Raw genomic sequence first — 14,540 nt, 5'->3', positions numbered from 1 at the left:
ACTGTCATTTGACATTAGGATCAGCATTTTCAAGAAATCCTTGTGGCTCCAAGAGGCTTGTTTAGGAGCTGTAACAGGTTAGTGGGCAAGATGCTAAGAAGGCAGAAGCGGAAAGGGAATACAGAATTATCTTAGTTTTGCTTCTATTGGCTTTTTAAGAAATTTCTGTTGCATTTATTTATGTTTTGAGACAGAGTCTCACTGTGTAGTTTAACCTGGCCTTGAACTCACTAGTAGCCCAGGTTGGCCTCAATCTCTCAATGATCCTCCTGCCTCAGCCTCCTGAGTGCTGGGATTACAGATGTGCGCCACCACACCCACTTTTCTCTTGCTTTTAGACTGTAGATCACAGGCTCTTTTCAAGGACATAGTTAAATGAGTGCTAAGTTTGCTTTGGTTTTCTAGGAGTGATTATATGGCCCACTCCTTAAAAACTTAGGGATTAAAAAAAAAGCAAAACTTAGGGATTTAGGTGAAATAATTTTTAAAACAGTGATTTTTTTTTTCATTTGTAAAGGAAAAGGCATCTCTACCTCATCCCAAGCAGAGGTGTCTTATGTCCACTAGGGGGTAGTGTACACTGTAGAAATTAACATTTCCTTAACTAATCCTTATATCATTGTGACGTTGTTCACTGTGAATTCATTTTTGTCCACACAGCGTTTTTGTGTTTTTGAAGTTGCTGCAGCTCATTTTCAGATGCACTTCTGGTGTCTTGGCGCACGCCAGTGGTTCAGCTCCGAGGGAGGCTGAGGAAGGGAGATCACAAGGTCCAGGCCAGCCTGTGTAGCTTGGCAAGACCCTGTCACAAAATAAAAATATAAAGGCTGGGGATGGTGCTTCGTGGTAGAGTGCCCTGGGTCTGGTCCCCAGTACCGCAAAAACGTCTTGGTTGTAGCAAACAGTAAGTTTCATACACATTTCTGTTACAGTGCTCTAGATGCCAGAGGTAAATGCTGATAATTTATAATTACACAATTTTGCCTATTATTTATAGTAAGTTAAATTACTCTAAATGACCTGTCCGTAACATTGTAACAGGACTGTCCTGTCACGCTTTCTGATATTACCATGCTAGTCCCATTTCCTCTTGAGCAGTTGAAATGAGGCTATTTTGGGTGTATCTTTTTTGGTATCCGGGATCGAACTCAGGACCTTGAGCTTTCGAGGCAGGTGTGTGACCACTGAGCTAAATCCCTGGCCCAAAATGAGGCTATTTTGAACTGATACATATTGTAAGTGTAAGTTACACACTGCATTTTGAAGACTTCTTATAAAAATGTAAAATACATTAATAATAATTATTTTTTCAAAGACAGAGCCTCACTGTGTATTTCGCGTTGGCCTTAAACTCACTGTATAGTCCAGGCTGATATTCCTGCATCAGCCTCCTGAGTGCTGGGATTACAGGCATGTGCTACCACACGAGCTGTATTTCTTACATGTTAAAATAATATTTTGAGTATGTTGGGTTAAGAAATATTATTAAAATTAATTTACTTTTAAAAAATTATACTACCTTTCTAAGGATACTGTTTAGTCTGTTTTTAGAGTTTTACTTTATACAATTTGATCATTAGCTTAAAGAATGTATCACTTCGTATCACCTCATAGTGAGCACTAAATACTCAATTTAAAAATGAGAACAGTCTTGGTTAAAAGAAGTTGATTGAGAGAATGTCAGAGGTATAGTTTACTGTGATGTGATTCTTGGGCTTGTTCAAGTCCCAGTAGATCTATTGATAATCAGGTCAACTTGATGTACCCAGTTCTTTTAAAAATATTTGTGGCAAGGCCTGGGGATTTAGCTCAGCGGTTTCGCCACCTGCTGCTCAAGCACAAGGACAGAGTTCAATCCCCGGTACCAAAAAACAAAAAATTTTGTGTCTTTGCCTGTGCTGAGGCACTGACCTCATGGCCCCCTATATACTTTGAAATTAAAAAAAAAAAATTTTTTTTTTTGAGGCATATACTGCTGTCCATATTCTGTAAGGTATTTTTCTTTAGACCTAAATCTTGCTGGCCTTTAAATCTGTATTTTACTGTTCTTAAATGTATTTCCTTTTCTACATTTTAGTAACTGACTTCCTGAATGGTCTACAGTGTTTTCTGTGGGGCAGTACTAGGCTCAGTTCTACCTGGGTGTTTATCCTTGGATTGCTTTTAAACATAGGATCACAGAGTTCAGTCAAAGGTTATTTTGCTTTCTTTAAAACAAACATTAACGTCTTGAGGTTTGTTATTGTGCTTTGTACTCTACAGTCTGTTTGTGTGTGCCTGGGCTCTTCTTTTGGTGATTGTAGTAGAGTCCTGGTACTCAGCACTGAGTCTGCCCTTTGCTACCTGTACTTACACAGGTTCAATGCCCTTCCCATCTTCACTGAGCACTTACGGTGCACCATCTTGTGAGATCTTTGCAACCTCAGCATACATTGTTTCTTTCTTAAGTTGAGATCTCATCTTTTCTTCTCTCAGGCATATCTAAATGCCAGCATCACTACTGTTGCACTGTGCGGCCGCTGTTAAGTAAAATAAGGGTTATTTGGACACAGCTGTGTGGTACAGCTCCAGTCAGTCCTGATGGCCATTCTCATAACCGAGACTGCTAGTAAGTGGGTACTCAGTGACTGATGGGCCAGCAGTGTGTTCTTTATGGGGAGGGTGGATAAAGAGATGATTCACTTCCAGGTGGGACAGTGAGAGTTCCTCATGCTACTCAGAATGGTGCACAGTTTAATTGGGTGTTATTTCTGGATTACATAAAAAATTATTTGGATGGTACTGGGAATTAAACCCAGAGCTTTGCTTTTCTCCTTCCTTCCTTCCTTCCTTCCTTCCTTCCTTCCTTCCTTCTTTCCTTCCTTCCGCATTTTGTGTTTTGAGACAGTCTTGCTAAGTTGCCTGGGCTGGGCTTCAACTTGTGATCCTCCTGCCTCAGCCTCCTAGAGTGCTGGAATTACAGGCATGTGCCACCACACCGGGCTTGGAGTTTTCCACTTTTTGACCAGGTTGACCAAGAATAGCTGGAACTGTGGAAGGGCCTTTATGTTAGGGGGCTTCTGTAATTATGCATGAAACCTGAGGAGGGAGCTGGCTCAGGGCAAGCTTGCTCTCAAGTGTAGCTAAGCAAACATGGGGGAATTTGAGACTTGTACCTTTTGCCTTGAAAGAAGTCATAGCATACTGTGCTGCCTTTCTGACCAAGAATGGTATAAAATTAGAAGGTATTTTACAGTTGACCTTGTGTTGGATAGTAGTAATGATTGTATTTCCTACCTAATTTTTTCATTCTTAGGGAAAAAAGTTGATAACAGTTTGTTTCTGTGCTGCTTTCTGAAACTCTCCTTTTAGTTTGGATTTTATTATTTTCTCCTCCTAGAATTTATGCTGTGGATTTGTTTGGGAAATCAACAGTGTTTAGCCAAATAATTATGTATCTGTTCATTGTGTCAAATTAATTAGAGCCTAGAGCATATAAAAATTATTTTGAAATGTTCTCTACCCCCGGAAGCTTATTCTCAGAGGTGTGCCTATGAAATCTTAAGGATGATGAGGCTGTGTGGGGTGCTTGGTGTGTGCAATGTTTGGGAGTATCTGACTCTGAGGGTGAACTGATGAGAAAGTGGCCATGGTATCCATCTCTGCTGGTGTGTATTCAGAGCAGTACTCAACCTATTTGGGGATCTGATCTTGAAGGCCCTTCTGGTAGCTTTTTACAGCTTTAAACAGAGCTGCTACTACTTTGCATACCCGGGGAGTAGCAGTTTGGGATTCGTGGACTGTGACCTTCCTTTTATCCTGTCTTCCGTTTTATGGAAACTTGGGGTAAAACAAAAGGATGGAGGGGCCAGAGATTTAGCTCAGCAGTTCCACCGCCTGCCTTGCAAGCCAAGGACTCCAGTTCGATTCCCAGTACCCAAAACAAAAGGAGGGAGGGAGGGAGGTAAGGAGGGGCCAAAGTTCAACACATTTTGCCATCCAGGTTTCCCTCCCATTCCTCTGTTCCTTACTTTAAAAGCTTTATGTTGTTTCTGGTCACATGCTGGCTTGCTTCTCAAGGTGGAAGACTACTGCTTTTTGAGCTTTAAGTTGGTGTAAATAAAATACTCTCATCCATTGTTTCATACCTAAAAGCTTAGATGTGATCCTTTGGGGAACTTTCTTTTTTTTTTTTTTTTTTTTTTTGGTACTGGGGATTGAACTTGGTCCTTGCGCTTGCGCAGCAGGCGGTGAACCACTGAGCTAAATCGCTGGCCCCTTTGGGGAACTTTCTAACTACACATGCCTATTCAATGTGGAAATGTGTTACTAATACATGTTACACACACTACTGTCAGATGGTATAGTACATAGTACCATTTTTCTGAAGTAAATACAAGTAGAAGTTAGGTTGTTTCTTCCACACCTAAATGGATCCTTTTGTTTTCCTACTGTGATAAGCAATCCCCGTTTTGAAAGTATCGCCTACTTTATTGTTGTTGTAGTACCACAGATTAGATGCAGGGGTGTTCTGCCACTGAGCTATTTTCCCAGCCCCTCCTATTTTCTGTTTTGAAACAATGTCCTGCTAAGTTGCCCAAGTAGGACTTTGGGGAACGTCAGCCTCCCAAAGTGCTGCTTTTACAACCAAAAAGCCACTGTGCCTAGTTCAAAGATGAAATTCTAATAGTTTACTCCATACTTGTTTATTCATAATTCAACAGGTGTTTCTTGAACATCCATGATAGTGCCAGCCATTGTTCCAAAAGCCGAGGATGTAACTGAATATCATCAAACTTAGATCCCTCCTCTTAGGAGGCTCCATTCAGAGCCAAATCAGTGTGTGAGGTATGGTGTGTTAGTAGTGCTGTGGAGATAAAGTGGAGAGTGAGGTGGGGACTGTATGGCAGTGTGGAATGGAGTGTGCAGTTTCAGTGCCAGCTACTGCACTAGAACAGGCGGTTTTCTGAAACAGTGTCTCATCTTGCAATGTAGCTCAGGCTGGCCTTGAACTCTCTTTGCACCCAAGGCTGGGCTTGAAATTTGGCCATCCTCCTGCCTTAGCCTCCTGAGTGCTGAGATTACAGGGATGTGGCTATACCACACCCAAGTTCTTTTGCGTTTCTTTACCCTGACTTTATCATCAGTATATTTTAGTAAGCCATCAGTATTTCTTTGCAGTTGAATTCAGCTAGCTATAATTACTTGAAAAGTCTTTGGATTTTATAAATAAAAACTCACCAGGAGATTGGAGAGGTTCTGTTCTAATTCTAAGAGATGAACTTTAATTTTGGTGTCTAATGAAGTGACACTTGTTTCACAACTGTTTTGTTTTTGTCTTATAGGAAACTCAGCGTTTGCTGGCAGAACCAGTTCCTGGCATTAAAGCGGAACCAGATGAGAGCAACGCTCGTTATTTTCATGTGGTCATTGCTGGCCCCCAGGATTCCCCCTTTGAGGGAGGGACTTTTAAACTTGAACTATTTCTTCCAGAAGAATACCCAATGGCAGCACCTAAAGTACGTTTCATGACCAAAATTTATCATCCTAATGTAGACAAGTTGGGAAGAATATGTTTAGATATTTTGAAAGGTAAGTGATATTTTATCATCATTTGCTATTAAGGTTTCTCCTTTCTCTCCAAGCATCCCATATTAGAATGTAAACTTTGTAATCTTACCTTATATACCAAGACCATGGAGGTCTGTGGGAGGGACATGCAGCAGATCTGGGCCTGTGTTTTGGTGCTTTATCATATTATCTACTGGGCCTGTTGCCTTCATAGATAAATGGTCCCCAGCACTGCAGATCCGCACAGTTCTGCTCTCGATCCAGGCTTTGTTAAGTGCTCCTAATCCAGATGACCCATTAGCAAACGATGTAGCGGAGCAGTGGAAGACCAATGAAGCCCAAGCCATAGAAACAGGTATTGAATATTCATTCTCCTTTACAACACTTCTACTTTTAAAACACATTGTAGCACCATTAAAATCTTTTTAAGCTTTTCCCAAGGAAAAGGAAAATAATTAAAATGGATGCTGTTTTTGGTATGCAGATACAGTGGTACCTCAGTTCATGAACACTGTAGTTTACGAACAGTTCGGCTTGCAAACAGAAGGGTTTGGCAAAAAAAATTTTTGTTTGCAAACTCTGCATCAGGTGACAAACACAACTGCGGCCATCTTTTTCACATGGACACAAACGTGACCATCTTTTCCAAAATCGTAGAACACATTAGGTTCGTGAACTGAGGTACCATTGTACTTCTTAAAAGATGTTCATGTTCCATCTTTATGCCCTGCTTGAACCCCCATATTAAAAACAACATGTAATTGGGAGGTCTTAGACTGGATTTAACTACATTGGAGTCAACAAATAAGGAGTGCCTACCATTCATGTAGCTATACGTAGACACTGGAAAACTTTTGAACTCTTTTGAGCTGTTCAAAAGATTAAACCATACAGCAGTGTGTTACTAAAGAATATAAACTTGAGGCCGGCATGGTGGTGCACACCTGTAAACCTAGCACTCAGGAGGCTGAGGCAGGAGGATTGCTGTGAGTTTAAAGCCAGCCTGGGCTCCATAGTGAGTTTAAGGCCAAGATGAACTACATAGCAAAACCCTGTCTCCAAAAAAAAAGTAGAATCAACAAGCTACAGTTAAAATGAGTAGGGAGCATTATAGGTCCAGAAATGAAGGACATAATTCTTCTGATCTGCTTGAATTTTGTAATCTTTTGAGTTTCATTGTACTATTCCACTAATTTAACATTAAGAAAATCTTTCAACCTTTGATGGTTTATAGACAATGGCATGAATTTAAGAGACTGCACCATGACATGTCCATAATTAACTTTTATCATATTTCTTTACTGTTTATAGACACTGGGAAGTAAGCTCTTGAGCTTAGTAAAATAATAATTGCATGTTTGTTTCTGTCTACAGCTAGAGCATGGACTAGGCTATATGCCATGAATAATATTTAAGTCGATCCGATCATCAAGTTTGTGTCACTTCTCCTGTTCTGCCAAGACTTCTTCCTTTTTTGTTTGCATTTAATGGACACGGTCTTAGAAACATTACAGAATAAAAGCCCAGACATTTTCAGTCCTTTGGTGATTAAATGCACATTAGAAAATCTATGTCTTGTCCTGATTCACTGTTGTAAAGCATGAGCAGAGGCTAAAAGTATCATCGGGATTGTCGTGAAATGTTTAAAAGCAGTGGCCCTCTGCTTTTATGCATTTCCCCCATCATGGTTTAAGTATAAAGCACTGTGAATGAAGGTAGTTGTCAGGGTTAGCTGCAGGGGTATGGGTGTTCTTTATTTTATTTTTTGAGGGGAAAAGCAGTTTCAACATTTTATGGACTCCTTTTCCCCCCTTTTATGGTGATCTAATTGCATTGGTTAAAAAGCAGCTAACCAATTTTCTAGAATACGCTCTCTAGCCAAGTCTAACTTTATTTAGACGATATAGATGGACAAGCTGATTGAACCAAAATGGGAACATTAACAAACATCACAGCCCTCACTAATAACATTGTGACTTTGCTGTCAAGTGTAGATTCTGCCCTTCAAAAAAAAGCTTGTGACCATTTTGTATGGCTTGTCTGGAAACTTCTGTAAATCTTATGTTTTAGTAAAATATTTTTTGTTATTCTACTTTGCCTTTGTACAGTTTATTTTACAGTGTTTATTTCATTTTCCCAATGTGACAATCGTATTTAAAAATCAAAACTGATGGAACATTCTGTTTTGGTCTTCACCATCTGACAAATAGAATGGCAAGGGATGGGAATTTGCCAATTTCTTTTCACAGATGCAAATTTGTGTTAAGATATTACTGAATGGAGTATTTATAAACAGGCCCTGAGCATGCATAAAGCATCAGTATCTGACTTTTTCTTAACCCCCTAGAAATTTGAAATAAATACTTTGTGTTATCTGGTTAGGTGATCGTAGGTGTCTTGCCACAATGTTTGAAAATCACTGTACAGGAGAGTTGCAGCAAAGAAAGCAGCTGTGACTGACATCTAGGACTTTCACATATTTTGTGCCAGTTTTTTTTTTTCTTCTTTCCTCAATTTTGGGTTATGACCTTTCTTGGTTTTTGTCTGAAAACTTCATGTATTACCATTGGTGTGTGATTAGGAAATATCAATCTGATAATCATTTGGGGTTTGTAGAGATATTTGTCAAGTTTTCCTTACAGAACTAAGAGGAAATCTCAAGCAGCTTGCGTTCAGTGTCATCAGAAAGATTTCTTCCTTCAAGAGCATCAGACTTTGAGTTAATGAGTCTTGCATCCATCCTTTCCTAGTATACTATGGGAGCTTTTAATTCGGTTTTAGTACATTTTTCATGGATAAGAGTTTCTTCCCTCACAAAACTGTTCTTTCCCACATCTCTCCACATCTAAGTCCCAATTTTTGTTATTTTTAAGTCTTATGTAGCCAGTCATAAATATGTAAATGTTAACCTTTGGGTTGGAATCGTTGATTCTTACAGTTTAAGGTAATGGATATTGTAGCCCATCTGGATTTTCTTCACTTTCAGTCTCATAACTTCTGGAGTTTCTTCAGAATGTGGTGTATTTTATTGTGCTCCTATGTAAGATGAAGAATTATCTATTAAAATTACATTTTCAACATACAAAAGTTTCTGGTGACTGGTAACTGGTATCCTTCCAAATATAAATATATAGCTTAGTAATATATGTTAAATTCAGAATAAAATTGTTGATAACCCTAATACCATGTATTTATAGCAGTTATCAACAGTTCTTTGGCACAGGGCATCTTTGACTACAGCTAAGAAAACAATGTCATACTATAAAATGAACACAGGACTTCAGGTAATTAATTACATAGAAAGCAGCATTGTTTACTGCTTGCGGTTATAGCTAATACCACAGTGACTTACGAAGTTCCATATTTGAATCTATTGCACTCTTAAATCTGTCCAAAGTAGGATTCTGATATTGTAAGCTTGAAAGTTACAAAAGTACAGAAATGGGGGGCCGGGGATTTAGCTCAGTGGTTCCCCTGCCTGCCTTGCAAGCGAGGTCCCGAGTTCGATCCCTGGTACCAAAAGAAAAAAAAAAACTTTTTGTAAAAAGAAGACCAGAAATGAGAGTAAGTCATTTTTCTCATAGGCACTCTAATTTTATGGCATCGCAGTTTTCCTTGTGTAGCTTTGATGATAAGAGTCTACTGTGATAAGACCTGCCTTCCTAACAGGTGGGGTGAAGCAGGAGGCCGTGTATGGCTAAGCTTTCTTGGGCCTTGTGGGGATCTAGGAGAGGACAAGGCAAATGTTGAAAACTGACAGCTACATCTGGCCTATGGGCCTGTTTCCTTGGCCTGCACTGAGTGGTTGGTTAAACATTCTGAATTTGATGCCAGCATTTTTTAACCTCCAGAGATTGCCATGAAAAGCTAGAGATTTGTATCTTTTGAATGAGCTGGTGCCTGGCCTCTATTGGGCGGAGCCAAGTAATAGTCACTGTAGGATTCTGGCTTGCCATCATCCTCTTACCCAGTTCCTCTCCAGTTAGCTAGAGTCGTTCCCAGCTTGTTGGCTCCTTTCTGTAGTCCTGTTCCCACATAAACTTTTGTATCTCAAACTAAAGGGAGCAATTTATTTGACAAAAATACAGTGATTCCTCAGTTGTGAAACTCCATTCATTGCAAAATTGTGTACAAGCACCTAAAAGTTTAAGAAGTGATCCGTTTTTTTTTCATAATAATGGAAAACCAAATAATTGGTTCTGAGGCCCAAAAATTACACTTATAAATTCATTTTTCTGGGGCTTTAACAAATTTCATAGTGATTTCATTAATTCTCTGGTATTCTTGGTTTTCCTTTGAAAAAGGAAAACAAAAGTGGTATCACACTTTCTCTGGAGCCATTGTTATCATATTTTATGCAAATAAAGCACAACAACAACAAAAAAAGTACAGTGACAGATGTTTTCAGGCACCAACATAAGTGCTGTATGTTGTCTGGGCAAGAAATGGCACCTGACTCGCTCTTGGCCTGAACAGGTTTTTTAATGTCGGATTTTTGGTTTGAATATTGAGCAAAGTTATGAACACTGAGCAGATTTTTGTTGAACTTCACTCTTCGAGTAGTGAAAAATCTGAGCGTGGAGCTGTTCGACAACCGAGGTGTCAGATGGTTAGTGCTTGCCTACCACTGGTTGAGGAGGGTGAGGGACTTTACAGTCTAATGAGGGAGGAGACAAACAGTTCCAGCTTTGTTATGGAGAAGGGAACTAACTACAAGGCTACTCCTGGGGACCCACACGAGTACCTCAGCAGCATGTGGAAAGCCTTGGGTGAGAAGAAACCTGAGCCTCCTGTAAATGCTCCACACAGTTGGGGTTTATCTGCAATCTGAAAGTGTCGGTTTGAGTTTTGTCGTCTACTTTGGTGTGATTTGTTTCCACTCTGACAGAGAAGTTATCCTTGGTCCTCTCAGAGTCCACCTAATAAGACCTTAGACCCGAAGTATATAGGACTCAAACCTTACTCTAGACCAGCAGTGTACTTTTAAAATAAATTTCAGAAGAGACATTTAAGATTAAATATATATCAGTATACAAGAGCCACAGGGCTGGGCTGGGGATTTAGCTCAGTGGTTCTGCTGCTTCTGCCTCTCAAGTGCAAGGTCCCGAGTTCGATCTCTGGTACCAAAAAAAAAAAAAGAGCCACAGGTGCTGTGCTTTGGCACATTTTTTTTTTTTTTTTTTAAAGGGAAGAGGGAAGGAGACCTGGTGTCCTATCCATTATACAGCTAGCTAAGTAGAATTGTGGGAACACTAGGAATTGGCTATATTCTTCCATTTGATGGGTTAGGAATGTTTTCTGGCTACTCTAGCCACATCAGTTTTTCGTACTGTAGTACTAAACGTTTAGAAATACTTTACCCGGAAAAGCTGTCCAAAAAATTATGAAAAAATAGAGCACACAATTCACCAGTCTAAGAACAGTGTAATTCATTGAATAATGTATTTTGGGGGCTGGGAACAACATTTAATTTAGCTATTTAGCATGCTGCCTATTTTATGGAGTTATATCAGGGTTTATATTTTAAATTTTATTTAAATTAAAATATATATTTAATATATAATTAAAATACATATATTTAATATATTTATTTAAATATAAATTTTATATTTTATATTTTGCTTATACAAAGCAAAACGAATGTAATTTGAAAAAAATCTGTAATATACCAATTGGACTGTTGATATTTGACTATTTCCTTAACTAGACACTCCTGCATTTTCCATTTTATCTTTGAAGCTAGGAAATGATGTTTGTTGCCATTTGTCTTTGTTTTTTTTTGGTACTGGGGATCGAACTTGGGACCTTGCGCGTGCAAGGCAGGCGGCAGCACCAGAGTTAAATCCCTGGCCCAGAAATGATTTTTAAGAGTTGGCTTTGCTGTAGCTTTACGGTAATTGGGCAAATTCACCTTGGCTGCAAATCTCAAAGCTAGCTGGACTGAAATTTCTTCCCAATATGAAGAGTTTGGGTTTTGTCCCTTCTCTTCAATTTCATCTTTGCTACCCTTGAGTCGAACTTGGCCATGAGCTTACCAGGCAGGTACTGTGCTTCTTAGCTACATCCCCAGCCCTAATCTAAGTTTCTGTGTGCATATTGGTGCAGCACTTTAAAGAGTGTAAGTGTAGGCTTGATGCCAAGGTGAGCCTCTACTGAATTGGCCATGCAATTTCTTATTTTTGATTAATTGCAGAAGCAGTAGTAAACTTACTGTCTTATAATAGCATCATAGCAGTTGAAATCTCACTGTTTTATAAAACTTGTGTGTGTGTGTGGTACTGGGGATCGAGCTGAGGACCTTGCACTGGTGAGGCAGGCTTGGTGCCACTGAGCTAAATCCTCGGCTATAAAACTCATTTTTATGGCCTGGTGCTACTCCTTAAGGAAGTGATAATTTCTTTGTCAGACATTTGTACATGAACAAAAAATGTTTCAGAAGTTAGAAACTTTGGAATAACTTCATGTGCCTACCGTCTATCTAGAGTTACCAGCACATTTTCACCTTACATACCCCTAGACCATCCTGACCTACTATAGGACTGCTTTGGGAACAATCTAGATTAGTCTCAGCTATTAAATTTCATTATAACTTTGTAACGTGACTTCTGGTGTATGTTCAAGAACAGGCTACTCAAGACTTGGACCTGGCAAAAAAGCAGTCTGGTTGTACCAGAGTTTGGTTTTTCTTTTTGATGTTGAGGCTCAAACCCATGTCATGCTTCATGCATTCTACCACTGAGTGGGCTCAACCAAGCCACAGCCCTACCAGATTGGAACTTCATGCTGTTTTCCTCGTTTGGGCAGGAAGCAGTAGCACTGACTGAGATGGTAGAGTCAAACTTTGCAATTTGCATTTTTTCCTCCTAGTAAAACAGTATTTTGTCCAGTGAGCCACAGTTCTGTACCAGCTACTTAGTTCTGCCATTGTAGTGAAGCAGCCCAGGCAGTGTATGAAGAAATGGGCATGCTCTGCTCCCAAAACTGTTTTTATTTATCAAGGATTTTTAAAAATACCTAAGATATAAAAAAATTTCTACTCTTCTGGGAACAAAAATAGGTGGTAGGATGGGTTAGATTGTATTTTCTACCCTTGACAGTAATCATGTTTATCTTTAGATCCAAGGATGCCTCCCCACTCTGGCACAGTACTCACCATTACTGTGGTAAGGATTAAAGGTCTGTGGTAGTTTTCTTTTTCTTTAATAATGTATTCTGGGAATATGTACAGTGCAAGCAGTTATCAGGCCCTATAAGCATATTGGACCCTTACATTGATTACTTCTCAAGATTCAAAAAACTAGGCTTTTACAGAAAATGTGAACCGTGTAAGCTCCTTTAAAAAAAGTGTAAGATTTTTCAGTGTAGGCAAGTTGTGCACAAAACATAATGCTGGGTATAGCTTCACCCTTTTTCAGGCATTTTGAGAACCCTCTGTGTGGCTGCACCTCTTTGGAAACTGGACATTACCTGTTCTCTGCCATCCCTTTACCCCATTTGTACATTAAATTGACAGTCATGCTATAAATTCTGTAACATGTTTTGGTTGTCCAACTTGTCCAAATATTTGACTGGATTCCCAGAACTGGAAATGTTGAAGGGGTGGTGTGATACACATCTTAACATGTCCGCTGGCTTGAATCACCAGTGGTACAGGCAAAACTGTCATATCGAACCACCAGTGGTTCAGAGCCGTCCAGCAACAAGACATCAACTGTGGACATGTTACATGTTGGCAGCTACTACTACTCAGTTCTCCGTCAGGCTCTTCTAAGTTTACATACCCAAATTCTTAGTGGAATGTCACTTTTTGTTATTGATGTCTGTAATATTCCATTATATGGATATATTGCAAGTTAACCATTCATTACCCCTTTGCTGCCAGGCATTTTATTTGTGGCTTGCCATTCCAGTGCCTCACCTAGGTACATGAGTTTGCATATTCCTATAGATGTTGAAGTCCTTGCATAATACTTAGTCAAAAGGTGCTGAAGGTTGATAATATACTGATGGCCAAATGTTGCTAAAGTATTTCATTAACTTGACTAAGGAGTAAGTTTGAGTAAAAACTGAGAACCATTAAGCTATGCATTTATTGATGCTGTTTGACAAGCAAACGGAAGTGGGATATAGAAAAGGTGGCATTCCACTTATCTGAAAATGCTTGTCAGATGTTAGGAAATGCAATAGTAACTTCTAAGACTGGTTCCTGGCCAAATGACACAGAGTACCTTTGAATATTTGGGTCTTAGCTCTGTAAAGTCTTGCTAAGCAAGGCCTTGAGGGTCTCCACATTTTAACTGCTAAATTCAGTCAATGGCATGGTAAGGAAAGCATATTAAAAAGTGGGGAGACAAAGTAGCAGTCATGAGGTTACTTTTAGTCCGATTTACTGTACAGCTCCTGTTAAATGTTGCTAAGCATTTGATGGGCGATCTTACATTTTCTTAGTAATTTCTGCAGTCCATAGTGGGAAATGGTACATGTAAATTAGCACCTCAATTCCTTTTTTCATCCTCTATTTCTCCTCTGTCTCTTTGATCCTCTAGGCAGTCCTACTTTTAAATAAAGATTTCATTGTTTAAGATAAGCCTACATAAAACGATAAAACCTTTAAGATATTTTAAGAACTTCTCAGGTAAACATCATTAGTCAATTGTCTCTGCCTTACTAGCATGTGTGCTCCTTGAGGGTGGAAACTTGTTCTGTGCTGTCTCACCAGTGCTATGCAAAAGTAGATGTGTGGTATTCTGCAGCTACTGGAAAACATTGGGAGAAATTTTTATGAAAAGCTGGAAAGAATCTTACAATCAACTACACAGTGACACTGTACCTATAAACAATTCATAAAGTTATGCTTTAAAACAGTTTTTGATTACACAGGTTTGAATTTGTCTACAAAGTTGTGTTTAAAGATGAGACCTGTAGAGAATTACCGAGATGTGGAGAATGTGCCACACGGAACCAAACCTCCAAATTAACAATCCCTAATT

General features: G+C 39.3%; 1 protein-coding gene across 1 annotated transcript in view; it reads left to right on the top strand.

The window, feature by feature from the left end:
• The window catches only part of Ube2n (ubiquitin conjugating enzyme E2 N), a 28,261-nt gene extending 20,619 nt beyond the window's left edge, over window positions 1-7,642 (top strand). The window contains exons 2-4 of the mRNA XM_004844968.4: window positions 5,325-5,571; window positions 5,765-5,905; window positions 6,925-7,642. Of these exons, the coding sequence (XP_004845025.1) occupies window positions 5,325-5,571; window positions 5,765-5,905; window positions 6,925-6,965 (429 nt within the window). The 3' untranslated portion in view covers window positions 6,966-7,642. The remainder of the gene's footprint in view (window positions 1-5,324; window positions 5,572-5,764; window positions 5,906-6,924) is intronic.
• The last annotated feature ends 6,898 nt before the right edge of the window (window positions 7,643-14,540 follow it).

The sequence above is a fragment of the Heterocephalus glaber genome, unplaced genomic scaffold (genome assembly GCF_053883595.1).
Source record: "Heterocephalus glaber isolate CG9 unplaced genomic scaffold, H.glaber_assembly_v1.0 deba00001572, whole genome shotgun sequence".
Taxonomy (NCBI): Eukaryota; Metazoa; Chordata; class Mammalia; order Rodentia; family Bathyergidae; genus Heterocephalus; species Heterocephalus glaber.
Note: the sequence above shows the minus strand (reverse complement) of the source record. Positions and strands in the feature narration are given on the sequence as shown.